This window comes from Amphichorda felina (genome assembly GCF_050947745.1).
Source record: "Amphichorda felina strain 45539 chromosome Unknown scaffold_6, whole genome shotgun sequence".
In the NCBI taxonomy this organism is placed as follows: Eukaryota; Fungi; Ascomycota; class Sordariomycetes; order Hypocreales; family Bionectriaceae; genus Amphichorda; species Amphichorda felina.
The window spans coordinates 1,895,652-1,910,634 of NW_028145044.1; the positions used below are offsets into that span (position 1 = coordinate 1,895,652).

General features: G+C 57.7%; 8 protein-coding genes across 8 annotated transcripts; 4 read left to right on the forward strand and 4 right to left on the reverse strand.

Moving 5' to 3' along the window:
* Positions 1–512: 512 nt before the first annotated feature.
* On the forward strand, positions 513–2,643 carry YME1 (P-loop containing nucleoside triphosphate hydrolase protein; the record flags this gene model as incomplete). Its single annotated transcript, XM_083195838.1, has 2 exons — positions 513–2,141; positions 2,197–2,643. 2 exons carry the CDS (start codon positions 513–515, stop codon positions 2,641–2,643), a joined length of 2,076 nt encoding a protein of 691 aa, XP_083048854.1.
* Positions 2,644–3,441: 798 nt separating this feature from the next.
* Positions 3,442–4,581, forward strand: GRE2 (SDR family oxidoreductase; the record flags this gene model as incomplete). The annotated part of the gene is made up of 3 exons (XM_083195839.1): positions 3,442–3,463; positions 3,516–3,536; positions 3,602–4,581. The coding sequence occupies 3 exons, from the start codon at positions 3,442–3,444 to the stop codon at positions 4,579–4,581; spliced, it is 1,023 nt and encodes a 340-aa protein (XP_083048855.1).
* Positions 4,582–5,276: 695 nt separating this feature from the next.
* ACO1O0_006449 (uncharacterized protein) lies at positions 5,277–6,494 on the reverse strand (the record flags this gene model as incomplete). Its single annotated transcript, XM_083195840.1, has 3 exons — positions 5,277–5,423; positions 5,504–5,928; positions 6,239–6,494. The coding sequence occupies 3 exons, from the start codon at positions 6,492–6,494 to the stop codon at positions 5,277–5,279; spliced, it is 828 nt and encodes a 275-aa protein (XP_083048856.1).
* A 1,955-nt stretch (positions 6,495–8,449) lies between these two features.
* ACO1O0_006450 (uncharacterized protein) lies at positions 8,450–9,488 on the forward strand (the record flags this gene model as incomplete). The annotated part of the gene is made up of 3 exons (XM_083195841.1): positions 8,450–8,566; positions 8,681–8,967; positions 9,032–9,488. 3 exons carry the CDS (start codon positions 8,450–8,452, stop codon positions 9,486–9,488), a joined length of 861 nt encoding a protein of 286 aa, XP_083048857.1.
* A 47-nt stretch (positions 9,489–9,535) lies between these two features.
* On the reverse strand, positions 9,536–10,742 carry ACO1O0_006451 (origin recognition complex, subunit 6; the record flags this gene model as incomplete). The annotated part of the gene is made up of 2 exons (XM_083195842.1): positions 9,536–10,502; positions 10,561–10,742. The coding sequence occupies 2 exons, from the start codon at positions 10,740–10,742 to the stop codon at positions 9,536–9,538; spliced, it is 1,149 nt and encodes a 382-aa protein (XP_083048858.1).
* A 550-nt stretch (positions 10,743–11,292) lies between these two features.
* ACO1O0_006452 (nucleobindin SSP120) lies at positions 11,293–11,962 on the forward strand (the record flags this gene model as incomplete). Its single annotated transcript, XM_083195843.1, has 2 exons — positions 11,293–11,419; positions 11,478–11,962. 2 exons carry the CDS (start codon positions 11,293–11,295, stop codon positions 11,960–11,962), a joined length of 612 nt encoding a protein of 203 aa, XP_083048859.1.
* A 73-nt stretch (positions 11,963–12,035) lies between these two features.
* On the reverse strand, positions 12,036–13,199 carry TRM12 (tRNA(Phe) (4-demethylwyosine(37)-C(7)) aminocarboxypropyltransferase; the record flags this gene model as incomplete). The annotated part of the gene is made up of 1 exon (XM_083195844.1): positions 12,036–13,199. One exon carries the CDS (start codon positions 13,197–13,199, stop codon positions 12,036–12,038), a length of 1,164 nt encoding a protein of 387 aa, XP_083048860.1.
* A 359-nt stretch (positions 13,200–13,558) lies between these two features.
* Positions 13,559–14,932, reverse strand: SIT4_1 (type 2A-related serine/threonine-protein phosphatase SIT4; the record flags this gene model as incomplete). The annotated part of the gene is made up of 4 exons (XM_083195845.1): positions 13,559–13,750; positions 13,811–14,240; positions 14,302–14,704; positions 14,782–14,932. The coding sequence occupies 4 exons, from the start codon at positions 14,930–14,932 to the stop codon at positions 13,559–13,561; spliced, it is 1,176 nt and encodes a 391-aa protein (XP_083048861.1).
* Between the last annotated feature and the right edge of the window lie 51 nt (positions 14,933–14,983).

Genomic DNA, 14,983 nt, shown 5'->3' on the forward strand with positions numbered 1-14,983 from the left:
CTTTACTCCGTACTCCGCGGTCGATTAGAACCACTGGCGTCTATGGGCTCTACGCTTTCCCGCACGATGACCTAGCCGCGGTTGTAGCCTTCTTTCACCCCGTCAGGAGAATCAACCAACATCAATTGCGCTCGGTTCCTTCACCGTGCGCGCGTTGTCACACTCTCGTGACATCAGTGTTTCGACCGCCCGCTTTTCTTCAGAAGTTAATCATTTTATTTACGCTCTTTTTCGGTTCCACTGTTTTGGGGGGAAGGTAGAGCTGTGGAGTCCAGGATGGCTTCGAAGGGGCTCAGGCTACCGGTGAGTATCCAAAGCCACGCAACCGTTGCAACCAGTTTACCATCTCTGGGACCTTTGGCTGACTTGAGCATCAGATCATGGCGGCGCCGCAAATGAGCCGCCTCGGCCTAATGGCAGCAAGGCCGATCCTTGCACGGCCTTTTCTTCAGTCGACCTCTTCTACGACGACCCAATTGCTACGACCCATCGCGCACTCGATGCCTACACCCATGGGCTATCTACGGTTGATGTCGAGCGCATCGCAGTACACTGGTACCCAGCCTGCGACGCCCGGTCAGAGGGCGTACGGCACGGTCAACGGCGTTGCGCGCAACCAGCTCGCCAACAGTGAAGCCCACGCCAACCGGGACCCGGGAAACGCCAACTTGCAGAACGCCTTTTACAACCTTTTGCTGCGCGCCAATATGCCTGGCATCGTCGTCTCCCGGCACCAGTCCGGCCGCTTCGGCTCCAACGCAACCACTGAGGATATCTACAACAGAGCTCTTCATGCTGTCAATGGAGGCGGGGGCGTGACGAGCACTTTTGCGCCTGGCAACCACCACTCTGTACTTGACTCTGCTATTGGCAACGCGGTTGGCCATAACATGGGCTCTGCAGATGCCTCCAGGGGCATCAAGGGCAAGCCCATGTACGTGGTGCTCGAGGAGTCGACCGCCTCTCTTGTCTTCCGCTGGTTCAAGTTCGTGGCCTCGTTTATCGTCTTCACCTGGCTGTGTTTCTCGGCTGTCACCATTCTTATCGAGGTCATGTCCTCTTTCCGTCGACCCCAGACCGCCAAGAACGACTCCGAAGTTACCTCTGAGAAGCAGACTGCTCGTTTCAGCGATGTGCACGGCTGCAGTGAGGCCAAGGACGAGCTCGAGGAGGTTGTCGAGTTCCTGCGCCACCCGGAGAAGTTCTCTGACCTCGGCGCCAAGCTCCCCAAGGGTGTTCTCCTCGTGGGACCGCCGGGTACCGGAAAGACACTCCTAGCTCGCGCTGTTGCAGGCGAGGCTGGTGTTCCCTTCTTCTACATGTCCGGCAGTGAGTTCGACGAGATCTTTGTCGGTGTCGGAGCCAAGCGTGTCCGAGACCTCTTCAGCAACGCCAAGGCCAAATCACCAGCTATTATATTCATCGACGAGCTTGATGCTATTGGTGGAAAACGTAACCCTAGGGACCAGGCACATGCCAAGCAGACGCTCAACCAGCTCCTGACCGAGCTTGATGGGTTCGATCAGGATGCCAGGATTGTTGTGATTGCGGCCACCAATACACCCAATATGCTCGACAAGGCCCTGACCCGACCCGGACGATTCGACCGACATGTTAACGTAGACCTTCCCGATGTGCGTGGCCGCATCGACATCCTGAAGCACCACGCCAAGAAGATCAAGCTGGCCCCCGATGTTAACCTCGAAGCTATCGCCGCTCGGTCTCCGGGACGCTCCGGTGCGGAGCTCGAGAACATGCTGAACGTCGCGGCCCTGAAAGCTAGTAGAGCTAGGGCTGCTATGGTCTCCAGGCAAGATATGGATTGGGCTTTCGACAGAGTCACGATGGGTTCCGAGAAGAAGTCGATGGTCATCACGGAGAAGGAGAAGGAGATGACTGCCTATCACGAGGCTGGCCACGCCCTGGTTCAGCTGTTCGACAAGGAGAGCCCCTCGAGCCTTTACAAGGTCACCATCCTCCCGAAGGGCCCCTCGCTGGGCCATACGGCGTTCGTGCCCCAAATGGACAAGTACTCGCACACTGCGGCGGAGTACATGTCCAACATCAGGGTGGCACTGGGCGGCAAGATGGCCGAAGAGCTGCAATACGGCGACGACAAGGTGACGACCGGTGTCTCAGCGGTGAGTCATAGTCCAGATATTGAAACTTTTGATGACATGTGCTAATTCTACCTAGGACTTGGAGAATGCCACTGACCTTTGCTTCGCAATGGTGGCCAAGTTTGGCATGTCAGCCGCCCTGGGACCCGTTGAGTATGGTAAGCGGTACGAGCACCTTAGCTCAGACACGAGATCCAAGATCGAGACGGAAGTGCGGACGACGCTGAAGAAATCCTACCAAGACGTCAAGCAGCTGCTCACGGACAAGCGCAAAGAGCTGGATCGCCTAGCTCAAGCGCTTGTCAAGTACGAGACGCTGGACAAGTCGGAGGTGGAGAAGGTGATTCGCGGCGAGTCGCTTCCCGGTCGAACCGTCGTCCCGTCCGGGCCCATGTTGATGCCCATTCCCGCCGACGCCCCAGAGCCACCACTGGGCGGTGTTCCTCAACCTCAGCCTCCGGAGGAGGCCCCGGCGCCTCCGCCCGTCACTGCTGGTAGCGCTTCCGGTGGCCTGAGCAGCTAAGCTCGAGGAGTAGTACGTTTTTTATGTCCCGTCCAGCCTGGTGGCCACTCGGACAGGATGTGTTCCTTGCTTGGCTCCTTGTGAGTCACTTAAGTATTTTCAGGCATCTCGCTTTAGGGACTTGCGAGGTACGAGGTGACGAAAACAGCATAACTACACTGCTCAAGAAGTGGGGCAGCTATACAGACCAAGCGAGATTCCACGGTAGGGTGAAGTTGCCTACCGTTGAAGCCCAGACAGGGTATAGAGAGGGATGAACACGGGAACGGCGCGTTTGTCGGAGTAGCAGAGACGGACGGATTGCATTTTTGCATTACTGCAAAGGGAGGGGAGATGGGCAAGGGAAGCGTGTACATGAAAAAGAGAAACCCCTACGGTAGCATACTCACTCTTCTGTTAATTTTACCACATATCAACTACTCGGGGCCTGTCGGTATTGCGCTACCGATGTTGGTGAGGTCCAACCCAGAGGGGACCCCTGGCCTTTACAAAGCATACTCGATCCAACAGCCAAGGTGACCATTACAAACCCTGGACGGGCTGCGATTGCGCCATTAAGATCCGTCGTGAATGTGGGGACGATGAGCCTCCGCAATCGCAAGGAGGAGGAAGAGGGGAATCCAGCAGTGACCCTCAGCAGCAGCAGTTGACGTCAAATGCGGGACGATTAGGCGATTATTATCTATTGTTGTTCAAACAAGAGTCACTATTATCTTCCAGGACGTACTCAGCAGCCCACATCTAGAAATCTTCATCCCAAACAGATAATACCTAACTCGGTACTCACCATAATTCACAATGACTAAAGTACTCCTTACTGGTGAGCCCCTCGCTGCCCCTCAATTTGACACCCATTCTAACCGTGATCACAGGTGGCTCAGGCTTCATCGCCGGTGAGTGAGAATCAACCAACACGAACCCCTTTCCCCGCCTGAGCGCCAGCTGACCTGGACACCAGCTCACTGTCTTGAGCAGCTCCTTGAGCAAGGCCACTCTGTCGTCACCACAGTCCGGTCCGAGGACAAGGCGCAGAAGATCCGCGACACGTACAAGGACCAGGCCGACCGCCTCGAGGTGGTCGTCATCCCAGACATCGCCAAGGAGGACGCCTTTGACGAGGTGGTCAAGGCGTCTGGGCTCGAGACAGTCCTTCACACAGCCAGCCCCTTCCACTTCAAGTGGACTGAACCTGAGACGGAGCTTATCACGCCCGCCGTGGTGGGAACGACAGGCATCCTGCGCGCCATCAAGCGCTCTGCCCCCGCCGTCCGCCGTGTCGTCATCACCTCGTCCTTCGCCTCCATCCTCGACGAGTCCAAGCTGCTCGACCCGGCCCACACCTTCACCGAGGCCTCCTGGAACCCCAGCACCCGCGCCGACATCCACAACTCCCCCGCCACGGCCTACCGCGTTAGCAAGAAGCTCGCCGAGCGCTCCGCCTGGGACTTTGTGCGCGACGAGGCCCCCGGCTTCGACCTGGTCACCGTGTGCCCGCCTCTCGTGCTGGGCCCCGTGGCGCATCACCTCCCCTCGCTGGACGCCATCAACGAGTCCAACGCCCGCGTCGTCAGCCTCCTCCGCGGCGAGTGGAAGGCTGGCATCCCCAGCCAGGGCCCCGTGGCCATCTGGGTCGACGTGCGGGACGTGGCGCGGGCGCACGTGCGCGCCATGCAGGACCCCGGGCTGGGCGGCAGGAGGCTGTTCACGACCCCCGGGTACTTCTCCAACCGCGAGATCGCCGACGTGGTGCGCGCAAACTTCCCCGAGTACGCAGACAGGCTGCCGGGGCCGGAGGTCCAGGGAGGCGAGAGGCCCCAGCCGGACAAGACGTTCAGGTGGGACGTGAGTGCGACGGACAAGCTGCTGGGGCTGGACTGGATTCCGTTCGACAAGAGCATAACGGATCTGGTGACTTCGCTCAAGGCTCATGGCATCTGAGACCTTGGAATGGGCGTATATTTGTGATATGGGGGATCAATACCCTTATGGTATTATATGAGAGACCCTCAGTCAAGTCAATCGCATGTTTTGATTCTCCTCACGCTGTTTGATGGTATATAAACTTTATACGCCATAGTAATCCACTCGACACCAATCATGTGGTTGACTCTGGCCTGTGACCAGGAAGGCAGCATTGCCGTTCCTAAACCTCCCTTACTCTGGATGACCCCAAGACACCAAGATAGCCTGCTATTTCGGTTTTACGTTCCCAATCACCATCTCCATGCTGGCCATGCCATCAGTACCGCCCCCCTAGTCTCTCTAGATCCTCTTCCTGCATCACCGGACTCTGTAAACCCCGCTTATGTGCCGTCACCGGCGCGACTCCTCCTCCCCAGCTATCCCAACTGCTACGCGCCTCGAGGCCGTACCGCTTCGTCATCTCGCACAAGTCACGCGCTTCCTGTTCCAGAACAACGCCATCCGCCGGATTGTGCGTCACCACCCCGATGGCCACACCAATGTCGCCGTGGCGGATCGAGGACGCGGCCGTGGATGGCTGAGTCGTCGGTCCACTGGGAGGAGGTGTCCAAGGCAAAGCCCGTGTAGGCGGCGGGCCCGGGCTGGGAATGACTTGAGCGAGGTCGCGCAGTGATGGGTATTTCGGGGGTGTGGCTGCTATACGCTCAGTGCTACTCATAGCCGCGGCGGAGAAGGGGGACGCTGTCGTTATTATCGTTGTCATCGTTGGGTTGCTGGAGACGCTCCTTAGACTCCCCTCTGCGGTGGCCATCGATCCAAGCGGCGATACGGGCGGGAAGACTCCAGCACCGTAGGCTCTAGGATTCCTCTCGTGCCGAGGGACAAGCTTGCTTATCGTAGGTGCAAAGACAGGAGACGCTGGGAAGCCATGCCCTACCCGGGGCTGCGGCTGACCGGCGGATGATGGGCGACTGCTGACCCCGACATCAAGCATCTTGCGCTCCTTGAGCGGCGGCGGCGGTGTTAGAGGCGCGCCATCTGGCCCCGTGCGTGAGATTGTGGGAGAGACGAGAGGTGTAGGAGACTCGCTTCGAGGCGGTGGCGGAGCGTCGCGCTTGATCAGCTGGCGGAGATCTGACCGTCTACTTGGAGACTTGGATCTGTATCTGTAGATGCAGAAGACAGCTAGGGATAGGAGTAGGGCGCCCACCACGGAAGACAGTGCCACTGTCACTTTGACTCCGATGGAAAGCTCCCCTGAATAGCCTGACTGGTCATCGTTCGACTTGTTAGGGTTGAGGCTCTCTTCGAGGGATGGATCACGAAGAGAGGATTGCGCCAATGTCTCCATGGAAGTAGAATCTGAAGTGGTTGGAGTGGGACTGCTTTCTAGACTCTGGCTCTGTGACGTGGTCCGACTTGGTGCCTTCTTCTGACATCGCGATTCGTCACTTGACAATGTAGTAGAGCTGCAGCTGAATGTTCGCTTTGGAGGTCCCGGGTCACCAATGGAGTTGTATCCAATGCTGTGAAACTATGAGCGGATGCCTTGACTTAGTTGGATGGGACAATGACATACTTCTGACAAGCGTTGATGACCCAGTTGACATTGGCTACTGTCGTGTTAACCTTTTTATCCTCACACAAGACAAGGCCTGGGAAAGTAACGTACGATCCTGGCCTTCTCTTTCCAGGTTGTTGACGCCGCAAAGCTGAGAGTCGCAGCAGTAGAGGACCCAAAAGGCCTCCTCCTGATCGTCCGTGGCGCTGTTGTTTGAGAGGCGCTCACACACGCGCTGGAATGTCTCTTCCTGGGACATCAGTGTCTTCAAGAAGTTCTGACGACACTCGGAAACGCACGCGGGCACGTCCGACACATCTGTCGCGAGGAACCCCCATGACCGGTCGCTGCAAAGGTCATCCTCCATCGAGATGGGCTTGTTGGGGGATGATGGCGCTGATTTAGAACTCAAAAGTGGAGAGTAGGTGTAGGATGATGGCGCTATGAAGAGCTAATGAGAGGATAGGTAGGCGAAAGAGTAAATATGATTTGTCTAAGTATAGTGGGAGAAAGGCGAGTCTATCAGTGGTTAAGGCGGTAAACAGACAGCTGCCAGCTGTAGGTGGGAGGCTTCCCCTGTCTGCCAGCTGATGAGACTGCTTGACAGATCGGGGCCCTATACGATCTTCTTGGCCGCCTAACCCAGATGGACACGCAACCATTGGTGGTTGTCAGAGTATAGGTGCGGCCACGATGAAGAAGGCCAGGACTCGGGTCAATTCCCGTTACACGGCTCTGCAGGACCCCGTTTGTTACGAGAACGCCCGTGGTCGCCTGGTCGTCCCGTAACGTGTCCGCCGAGCAAACTCGGGAGAGAGGTTTGTCTTGACGTTGACTGAGTAGTCGTTTGCATGCGGGTGTTGCGGAAGCCTTGGCCCTCTTGTCCAGCACCCCATGTCGTCTAAGCCCAAGTACTCACTTCCCTCGTACCGCTTCCTACCGTTGGCAAGTCCATACCTGCTCATTGCTCATTGTTGGCTTCGATAGACGCCCCCAGGCACTGAACCCGCCATCCAATCGCTGAACCGTAGCACGGCATAAGAGGGAAAGATACACGTGTGTACACAGCCGGAGAGGGCTGAAAGATAGCCCAGCCTGTAGTTGTTGCGCAACATGGCACTATATCAGCGCACGCGTTGGGCGCATATTCATTTTCATACCGCTTGGTACAGAGTGTCATGGTTCCACCTTGATGGCCCACACCCAATGATCTCGGCGAGTTTGCGACGTTTGCGTGAATGGGGTGGGACGATTGTTGGACTCGAAATCTGGATGTACTTGAGATTCAGAGATATCCCGTTTGCCGTCTCCGCATAGCCGTCGGCACTGTTATGTATCATTTATGAGCTCTCAGACGGTGATCATCTTATCCGTTTGTTCGACGTCCTCTTTTGGGAAGCACACATTTTTCTCCTACCAAGTGCGGTGGGGGGTTTGCTTGGAGTTTGAGCAACTGGCAATCAACAACGGATGGTTGCACAAAATTGATTCCCACAACGCACTATTCGGAAGCCACTCGTCGTGACGCGGCGAGAGATCGACGCCCACTCTGCGCGCGAGAATCTCCATCTCGAGAGCTGGGCCATGGCCTATGGCTTCTCTAGCGGCTAGGATGCCGGCCAGCCCATCTCGAGTCCAGAGAGAGGCGGTAAGCCAAGTTGCCAAGGCAGTGCGCACTACCCTAACCCCGGACGCGGGTACCCGAAGCTCCCTCGCGAGGAAACTCCCCCGAGCCTAGAAAGTCATCATGGGTGCGTCATGGTAGATAGCTTCCAGTTCTTGGATGGGAGACCTGTACAGGAGACTTTATGGCTGACCACGGTGCCACCAGTAAAGCGGAGAGAAGACAGCCTCTTCGTATTCTCGATGCAGAGGAGGTCGGTTGAGTCCATGGTAAATCAACACCACGTGAGCTCTAAATATAGAAGCGGCTCTGTTGAAGAATCCAGGGGTTCACGTGGCGTGAATCCAGGGACAATTGAGTGGTGCGGCCATCGCTCACTCTGTCATTGCTGCCTTAGTGATGTGGTGATGCGAAGTTGTTGATGGCCCTCGGCCCATTTGGAGAACGAAATAATAGGGACGAGAGTTGTTAAGAGGGTACTTTATTCGGCGCACATTTAGTACGGGGAAGCGGGTACCTTGGCGGGTCTAGCTGCCTCGGCATCTCCAGTCCCCAGGAGCTCCCCACGTCCTTCCCCAAGTGAACCTAGTCGTCCCAACTTACCTCAATGCTTTCAACTGATGATTCTCATGATTGAATGACTGCAACTAGCCTATTTGATTCTTATTTGAGCTAGATTTTTGTTAGATTATCTCAGCATGTCGGACCAAGCGCAGCGCCGCATCTCGGCCATCGGCCAGCAACTCAAGTCGGATCTACCCCCCATCACGAGGGTGGCAGCGGGCTCTAGCTCTCTGCGGGCCAAGGGCAAGGTCGTCATCATCACAGGCAAGGCTCTCCTCATTCCATTGTCTTTGAAGCTCAAACGGCGCTAATTTGCCCCAGGCGCCAACTCGCCGCTGGGTATCGGGCGCGCCACGGCTCATCAGTACGCCGAATCTGGCGCCAAGGCCATCTACGTCTGCGACTTTGACAGCTCTCATCTAGAAACGCACAAGAAGGAAATCACCGCCGCATACCCCGGGGTTGATGTCCACGCATGGAAGTTTGACGCTGCCGACGAGGCCAAGGTCAAGGCCGTCGTCGATGATGCCCTCGAGCGCTACGGTCGCCTCGATGTCTTCTTTGCCAACGCGGGCATCACCGGCATGCCAACTCCCTTCACTGAAGTCACTGGCGAAGATTTCATGGAAACAATGAGAATCAACTCTCTCAGGTAGCCCTATGCCCTTCCACCATCGGAGCTGTTTGCTGTGCCGTGCTGTGCTGACCCGACCCAGCGTCTTCCTGGCGGCTAAGCACGCCGCCCCAGCCATGCAGAAGACATCCTCCTCCAAGCCCACGCCCAACGGCTCCATCATTGGCACCGCCTCCGTCGCCGGTCTGCGCTCCAACGCCGGCCCCAGCGCCTACTCGGCCTCCAAGGCCGCCGTCATCTCTCTCGCCCAGACCATCGCCTACCAGCTCGCGGGCACCGGCGTCCGTATCAATGCTATCTGTCCGGGCCTCATCGAGACGGGCATGACGGCACCAGTCTTTGAGATTGCTAGGGCCCGCGGCACCCAGAAGAAGATTGGCCAGCTCAATCCTCTGAAGCGCGGCGCCCACGCCGATGAGGTCGCCCGTGTGGCATTGTTCCTAGGTACCGACGAGGCCAGCTATGTGAATGGCCAGGCCTGGAGTGTGGATGGTGGTCTGAGCGCGGGACATCCCTTTGTTCCCGGCAAGCTCAGCTGAAGAACCTTGCTGCGATCTTGTACTCATCATACTTCTTGCATCTGTACTTAACATTGGGTATCTATTTCCATGGCACTTCCTCCTGCGCTTCTCTCGGCTATCCTGGCCAGTACTTCTGCCTTCCAGGCCTTGAAATCTGCCACCCGTGCCTCGCTTAGATAGTCGTACTTGTCCTGGAACATGGTGTCCGCCCGCCGAACCCGTATGGGCTCTACCTGGTCTGCATCATCGTCCCCCGGTACATCCGCCTTGTCCCAGTCAGCCGATTTCATGACATCGTCCACTCCCGTGTACCAGTCGCCTAGCCACGAGCGCTGCTCGATCGTAGCTACTGCATTATTGAAGTCCCTAGGTTTTATATCGGCCCAGGACTCCCATGAATGCTCATTGTCTGTGGCCGTGACCGTGATGGTCTTGCGTGCCTGCGTTAGTAGTGAGATGATCTCCCTCCGCTGCTGCAGCGAGGGCTCGCGCACAGCTATCTCTGGCCCTTTCGCGACGGCTCTGGCGCGGGCACATGTCCACCAGAAGATGGCTGCCAGCAGCGCTGTGTAGTTCTCGACGACCCACCGGTCATCCGTCTGTTTCCCCCCGGGCATGGTGATGGCATCCATGCCGGCGACTAGTGTAGAGGCGAGTTTCGGCTGGTCCGTCTCGGAGCAGAGATACCGAATGACAGGCTTGACCCACGGCCGCAGTCCTATCCCCAACACGGCGGCACGTCGTCTGCCTGTTGATCTCGCGGGTGTGCCTGCATCGCCCTTCGACGGCGTCCGGAAAAGGGAGAGGCTCTGTTCCTTGGTCGGGGTTCCTCGGGAGGGTAGGGGTCGTTGCTCGGATGGGGCATCGCCCAAGGCTTTGGAGTTGGGTGTCCGTACGCGGGCGGGCCTCGATCGCGCAGGTGTGGATGATTGGGGGAGGACGTGGTCAAGGTGCGTGTAGAGGCGCTTGTATATCCGCGGCGGTATGGGCGGCCGGGCCTGTATCGGCGGGAGATCGAGGGTGATTTTCAGCCTGCGGTTGCTTAACGTCAGCTATTGCCTCCCTAGACACTGCAGGTGAGAGGACCTACCTGTCGCACGCGAGGTTTGCGCAGGCATAGAGACGAGCAATCTCCTCTTCGGCCTTGAGGGTGCTCGCCTTCAGTCGAGACTGTGCGTGGAGCGAGCTGGCGAGCCCCACGAGAGACGGCGGTAGATCGGAGCCATAACTTGGCATCAGCGAGAGCAGAGCTTGCTCAATCTGTCGGTTCATCTTGTGGGTTGAGATCCGGCGATGGTGATGCACGTGGTGGACTGGTGGGCGAACTGGCGATTCCACTGAGAGACGCGACGGACGCGTTCAATGGGGGTTCAGAGGGTACTAGACAAATCCGACCATCTCCCCCAGGTTTAATCTGAGACACCTAACAAATTGAGCCGTTCGCAGTCTCGGCTTTCTTTTCCCTAGACGACTCTTTCTACATATGATGTTTTCGGCGTTATTGGGGGGAAAGGGTCTAGATGGAGGGATGTTGCTGGAACTCTCTGTCTCGTATCAGTAGGTTGCGTTGCAGGGCCCATACAGGCGCGAAGTAAGAATACCTTAGGCAGGGTCGGAGGTCGGCAGGGATCAGCTCCCAGAAGCTACCCCCAATTCGCCGCCTGGCCCCTGACGACATGTCGTCGATCCGTCGTCTGGCGCCTGCCACGTTCCCATCCTCCGATCCGCTCGTCTGAAGAAAAGACACAGTTACAAACAAGCCTGTACAACATCAATCGCTGTCGTTGCACTATAACTCTAATATTGTTCTAATTACTGTATTATGCGCCCCGAAACTCTAATCGGCGCCGCCATCGTCGGCCTCGCAGCCGCCCACGGCGATCACGGCCAAACCGACGGCGCCCCCGACGTAGGCGAGAATGCCGACTGGATGACGAAGCACATGGCCGGTAAGCCCTCGAATTCTCCCCCCAGCTTGGCGTCTATCTTGCCTAATCAGCCCCCAAGAGGAACACCATGCGGATACCTGGGACGCCGGTGGCTTCTTCGCGCTCCACGACTACAACAGCGACGGCAAGTGGCAGGGCGACGAGCTGCTCCGCACGTACGGCCTGATGGATGAGTCGAACAAGAACCTTCCCCGGCGGCGGCGCGATGAGATCCTCGAACAGCTTCTCAAGCTACTCGACACAGACGGCGACGGCGCCGTCAGCCGTCAAGAGTGGATGGACTTCATGGCCTCGGGCAAGAGGCTGCCCGACATGGGCACGGGGCCCGGCCACCACGGTGACGACGAGTACGAGTACGAGATCCACCACTGGGAGAAGTACCATGGCGAGGACACCAAGCTCGAGGACCTAACACACCCCGAGGACATTGAGCACTTCCGCAAGCACGAGGAGATGGAGAAGGCCCAGGAGCGTCTGGAGGAGATGGAGAAGCAGTCGGTCATCGAGGCCAACATACCGGCCAAGTTCCGGAGGCAACAATAATTAGAAATAGAGACAGTAACGACTTTAGGACATCGGATATAGAGACTTGGGACATGGAATGATGGGATCAGCGCTATGTGTTATTAGGCCGTGTACTATGAACGTCAAAGACGCAGTGCCAGACACCCGGGGCAAATGTTTTGACCTGCTCGATGTGCGTGGCCTTGGGTATCCGCGTATCGCGGTCGGCTGCTGCCCAGTCTTCGAGCCTGCTCTGCAGAGACTGCCGCCTGCTCTCCATATCGTCGACGCCTACATTCTCGTGCAGATGCAGCCAAGATTCGGCGCTCTCGCCCGTCATGTCCCACGCCATCCTCCACGTTGGCTCGCTCGTCGGGAGGAATCCGCAATTCACATGCTCGATATTCCTCGCCATCCCGAGCGACGTCTGTAGCTTCTCCACGCGGCCCAGAGCCCGCTGGTTGTCCTCGAGAAAGACGACAATCTGCTCTCCTCCAGCCATGATCTCCTCCACTGGCTGCGCAAGCTCGTCCCCCTTGACTACCTTGATACTCCATCGGTTCGCTCTCGCACCCCGCCGTAGGCCCTCGACGCTCCAGGGGTTGATCTCCCAGCAGAGGACCCTGAACCCCAGCGCAGCGTATGAGAAGACGAAGTACCCGATGCCGGCATACAGGTCCACAGCCCAGCGATCCCCATCATTGTCACTGCTGCTGCTGCCGCTCTGGAAGCCCAGCAGCCTCGCCTTCTCCTTGACATTGCCGCGGCTGAACATGGTCCAGCGCGGCGCCCAAGTCTGCATAATACCATTCTGCTTTGTCGACACCCACAAGGCTCGTTCAAAATCTTGTGATCCGGCCTCATCGCCTTCTGTCTGGGAAGGCCCGAAGTCACCGTACAGCATCCGCAGGCCACTGGGGCTCCTAAGGACGTTCTCCTTCTCCTCTCCCTCTCTATGGAGGGGAATACCCTCGGTGATGGCAAGGTGAGTCAACATAGATCCTGAATTCCTTGATAGCTGGTCTAAGATAAGGGACCAGAGAGACGAGCAGGCATCGTCGCCGAGGGTCGGTAGCAAGGTTGCCCACGGTGGTTGGGTGAAGCTGCCGGCGGGGAGGAGTGCCATGGGCTCGTAGATGGTGAAGCGCTTGGGCGCTTTGCTCAGGAGGTCATCGCGCCATGAGTCGCCCTCAGCCTCCTGTCCCGCTGGGGGAACGGAAGCGATCCAGGTGGTGATGGCGGAGAGGATGGGGTTTTGCTGCCGTTGCTTCGGCATGCTAGAATTGGCACGAGGCGTTGAATGACTGCAAGGGTACGGCAGGTCGATACACGTACGTCACATTCGCTGCTTGAGTCTCGATATGACCGGTCAGATAAAGCAGTATTAATCTAGTTTATACGTTCATGGTCTTTTTGTTGTTGATGGTCGAATGTTTGACCGTGGTCCCACATTCGCCCGTCACATTTCTCCCCCTCAGTCGCCAAAAACGCAAGTCAATTGTACTATCCGCATTACCCAAGCTACCCAAACCGTCATCCCATTGTACGTCTCAAGACATCACGGGGTATCTATACCCTATACTAGTCTACAATCAGAACCCATTCCAGAACCATGCATGACATATACGTCGTTCATCACAAGAAGTAGTCGCTAGGCCCTCTCCTGCTCGCCGGCAAGTGCCTCTGGTCGTCAGGCACGGCCGAGAAGATGCTGAACTTGGGGCTTAGGTCCTTGTCTACAGACATGATGGATGCGACGTTGCCGCATCGGTAACAGTAGTTAGGTGCGGACCAAACGGTCACGACCGAGTTTTCTGGGAAGTGATACTATGGATCGTCAGCATTGTGCTAGGCTACGCTTGTCGGCGGGGCAGGAGGACGGCTTACCTTATATCCCTCGTTGACCAGTTGATGCGCTCGTGCAATCAGTTTGAGGCCATTCACGTGGTTGAATTCCGTCGCCACCTTGTCACCAAAGAGCCATCCGGCGCCACGGGGGCTGATAGCCCACGTTTCGACATCCTCTGGGTCTGACCAGACCAGATCGCAGAAGGCGCCCTCGTGGGGGATCTCCTGCGCACGCGCCACCACGCGGATCTGGTCAATGGTCCTGATCTCGGGGCTCAGGCCCCCGTGGACGCACAGGACCTCGCCGTCGACTATCGCCGCCAGGACGAGGAAGTCAAAGACGTGGCAGCAGGCCTTCCACACCGACGCGTTGCCGTACTTTTGCTGGCATTCCTCGTAGAAGCCGTATACTTGCGTGATCTGCCGGGACTCGTGGTTGCCTCGCACGAGGACAATTCGATCGGGGTATCTACACAAGAGTCAGTCGCTGCCGTAGTAGAGGTGTTTCCAGGTGCGGGGTGTTGTCCTACTTGGCCTTGAGGCACATGAGGAGCGTAAACGTCTCCAAGCTAAAGTATCCTCGGTCGACAAAGTCGCCCAGGAAGACGAAGCGGGTGTCGGCGCTCTGGGAGGAGGTCACGACGGCTGAGTCGGCGGACGGAGGGCGGGGGGCGTCGGCGTCATCATCGACGACCTCGGCACGGGCACTGTCGGTCGAGGAGCGCAGCTTCTTGCGCAGCTTGGGGTTGGTGATCTCGGTCGGGGGCTCAATGTCTTCCGAGGTGATGACGGTGGTGGAAGTCTTGGGCGCCTGGACGTTGGTGTCACCGGGCATGCCACCCGAGACGCGGAACAGCTCGAGCAGGTCGTAGAACTGGCCGTGGATGTCGCCGCAGACTGTGACGGGAGTGCAGACGGGCTGGATGTTGGACTCTGGAGGCGCGTGGTCAGCCTGGGGTCTTTGGAGGCTCCTTGGGCAGCGGCGCGGGCGGGTGGGCGGCGCTCCTCACCTTCCATCAGGATCTCCTTGACCTTCTCGCACAACTCCTTCATGACCCGCTCGGGCAGGTATTTGCACTGCTTTGCCTCCTCGAGCCACTCATCGAGGCCGGAATTGGGCCCCAGGTTGGCAGGGCCCGGTCGAGGTACGGGTGTGGTCATGTTAAGGCATCCCTTGCCTGACCAAGGTGATGAGGCCGGAACTCGAAACAA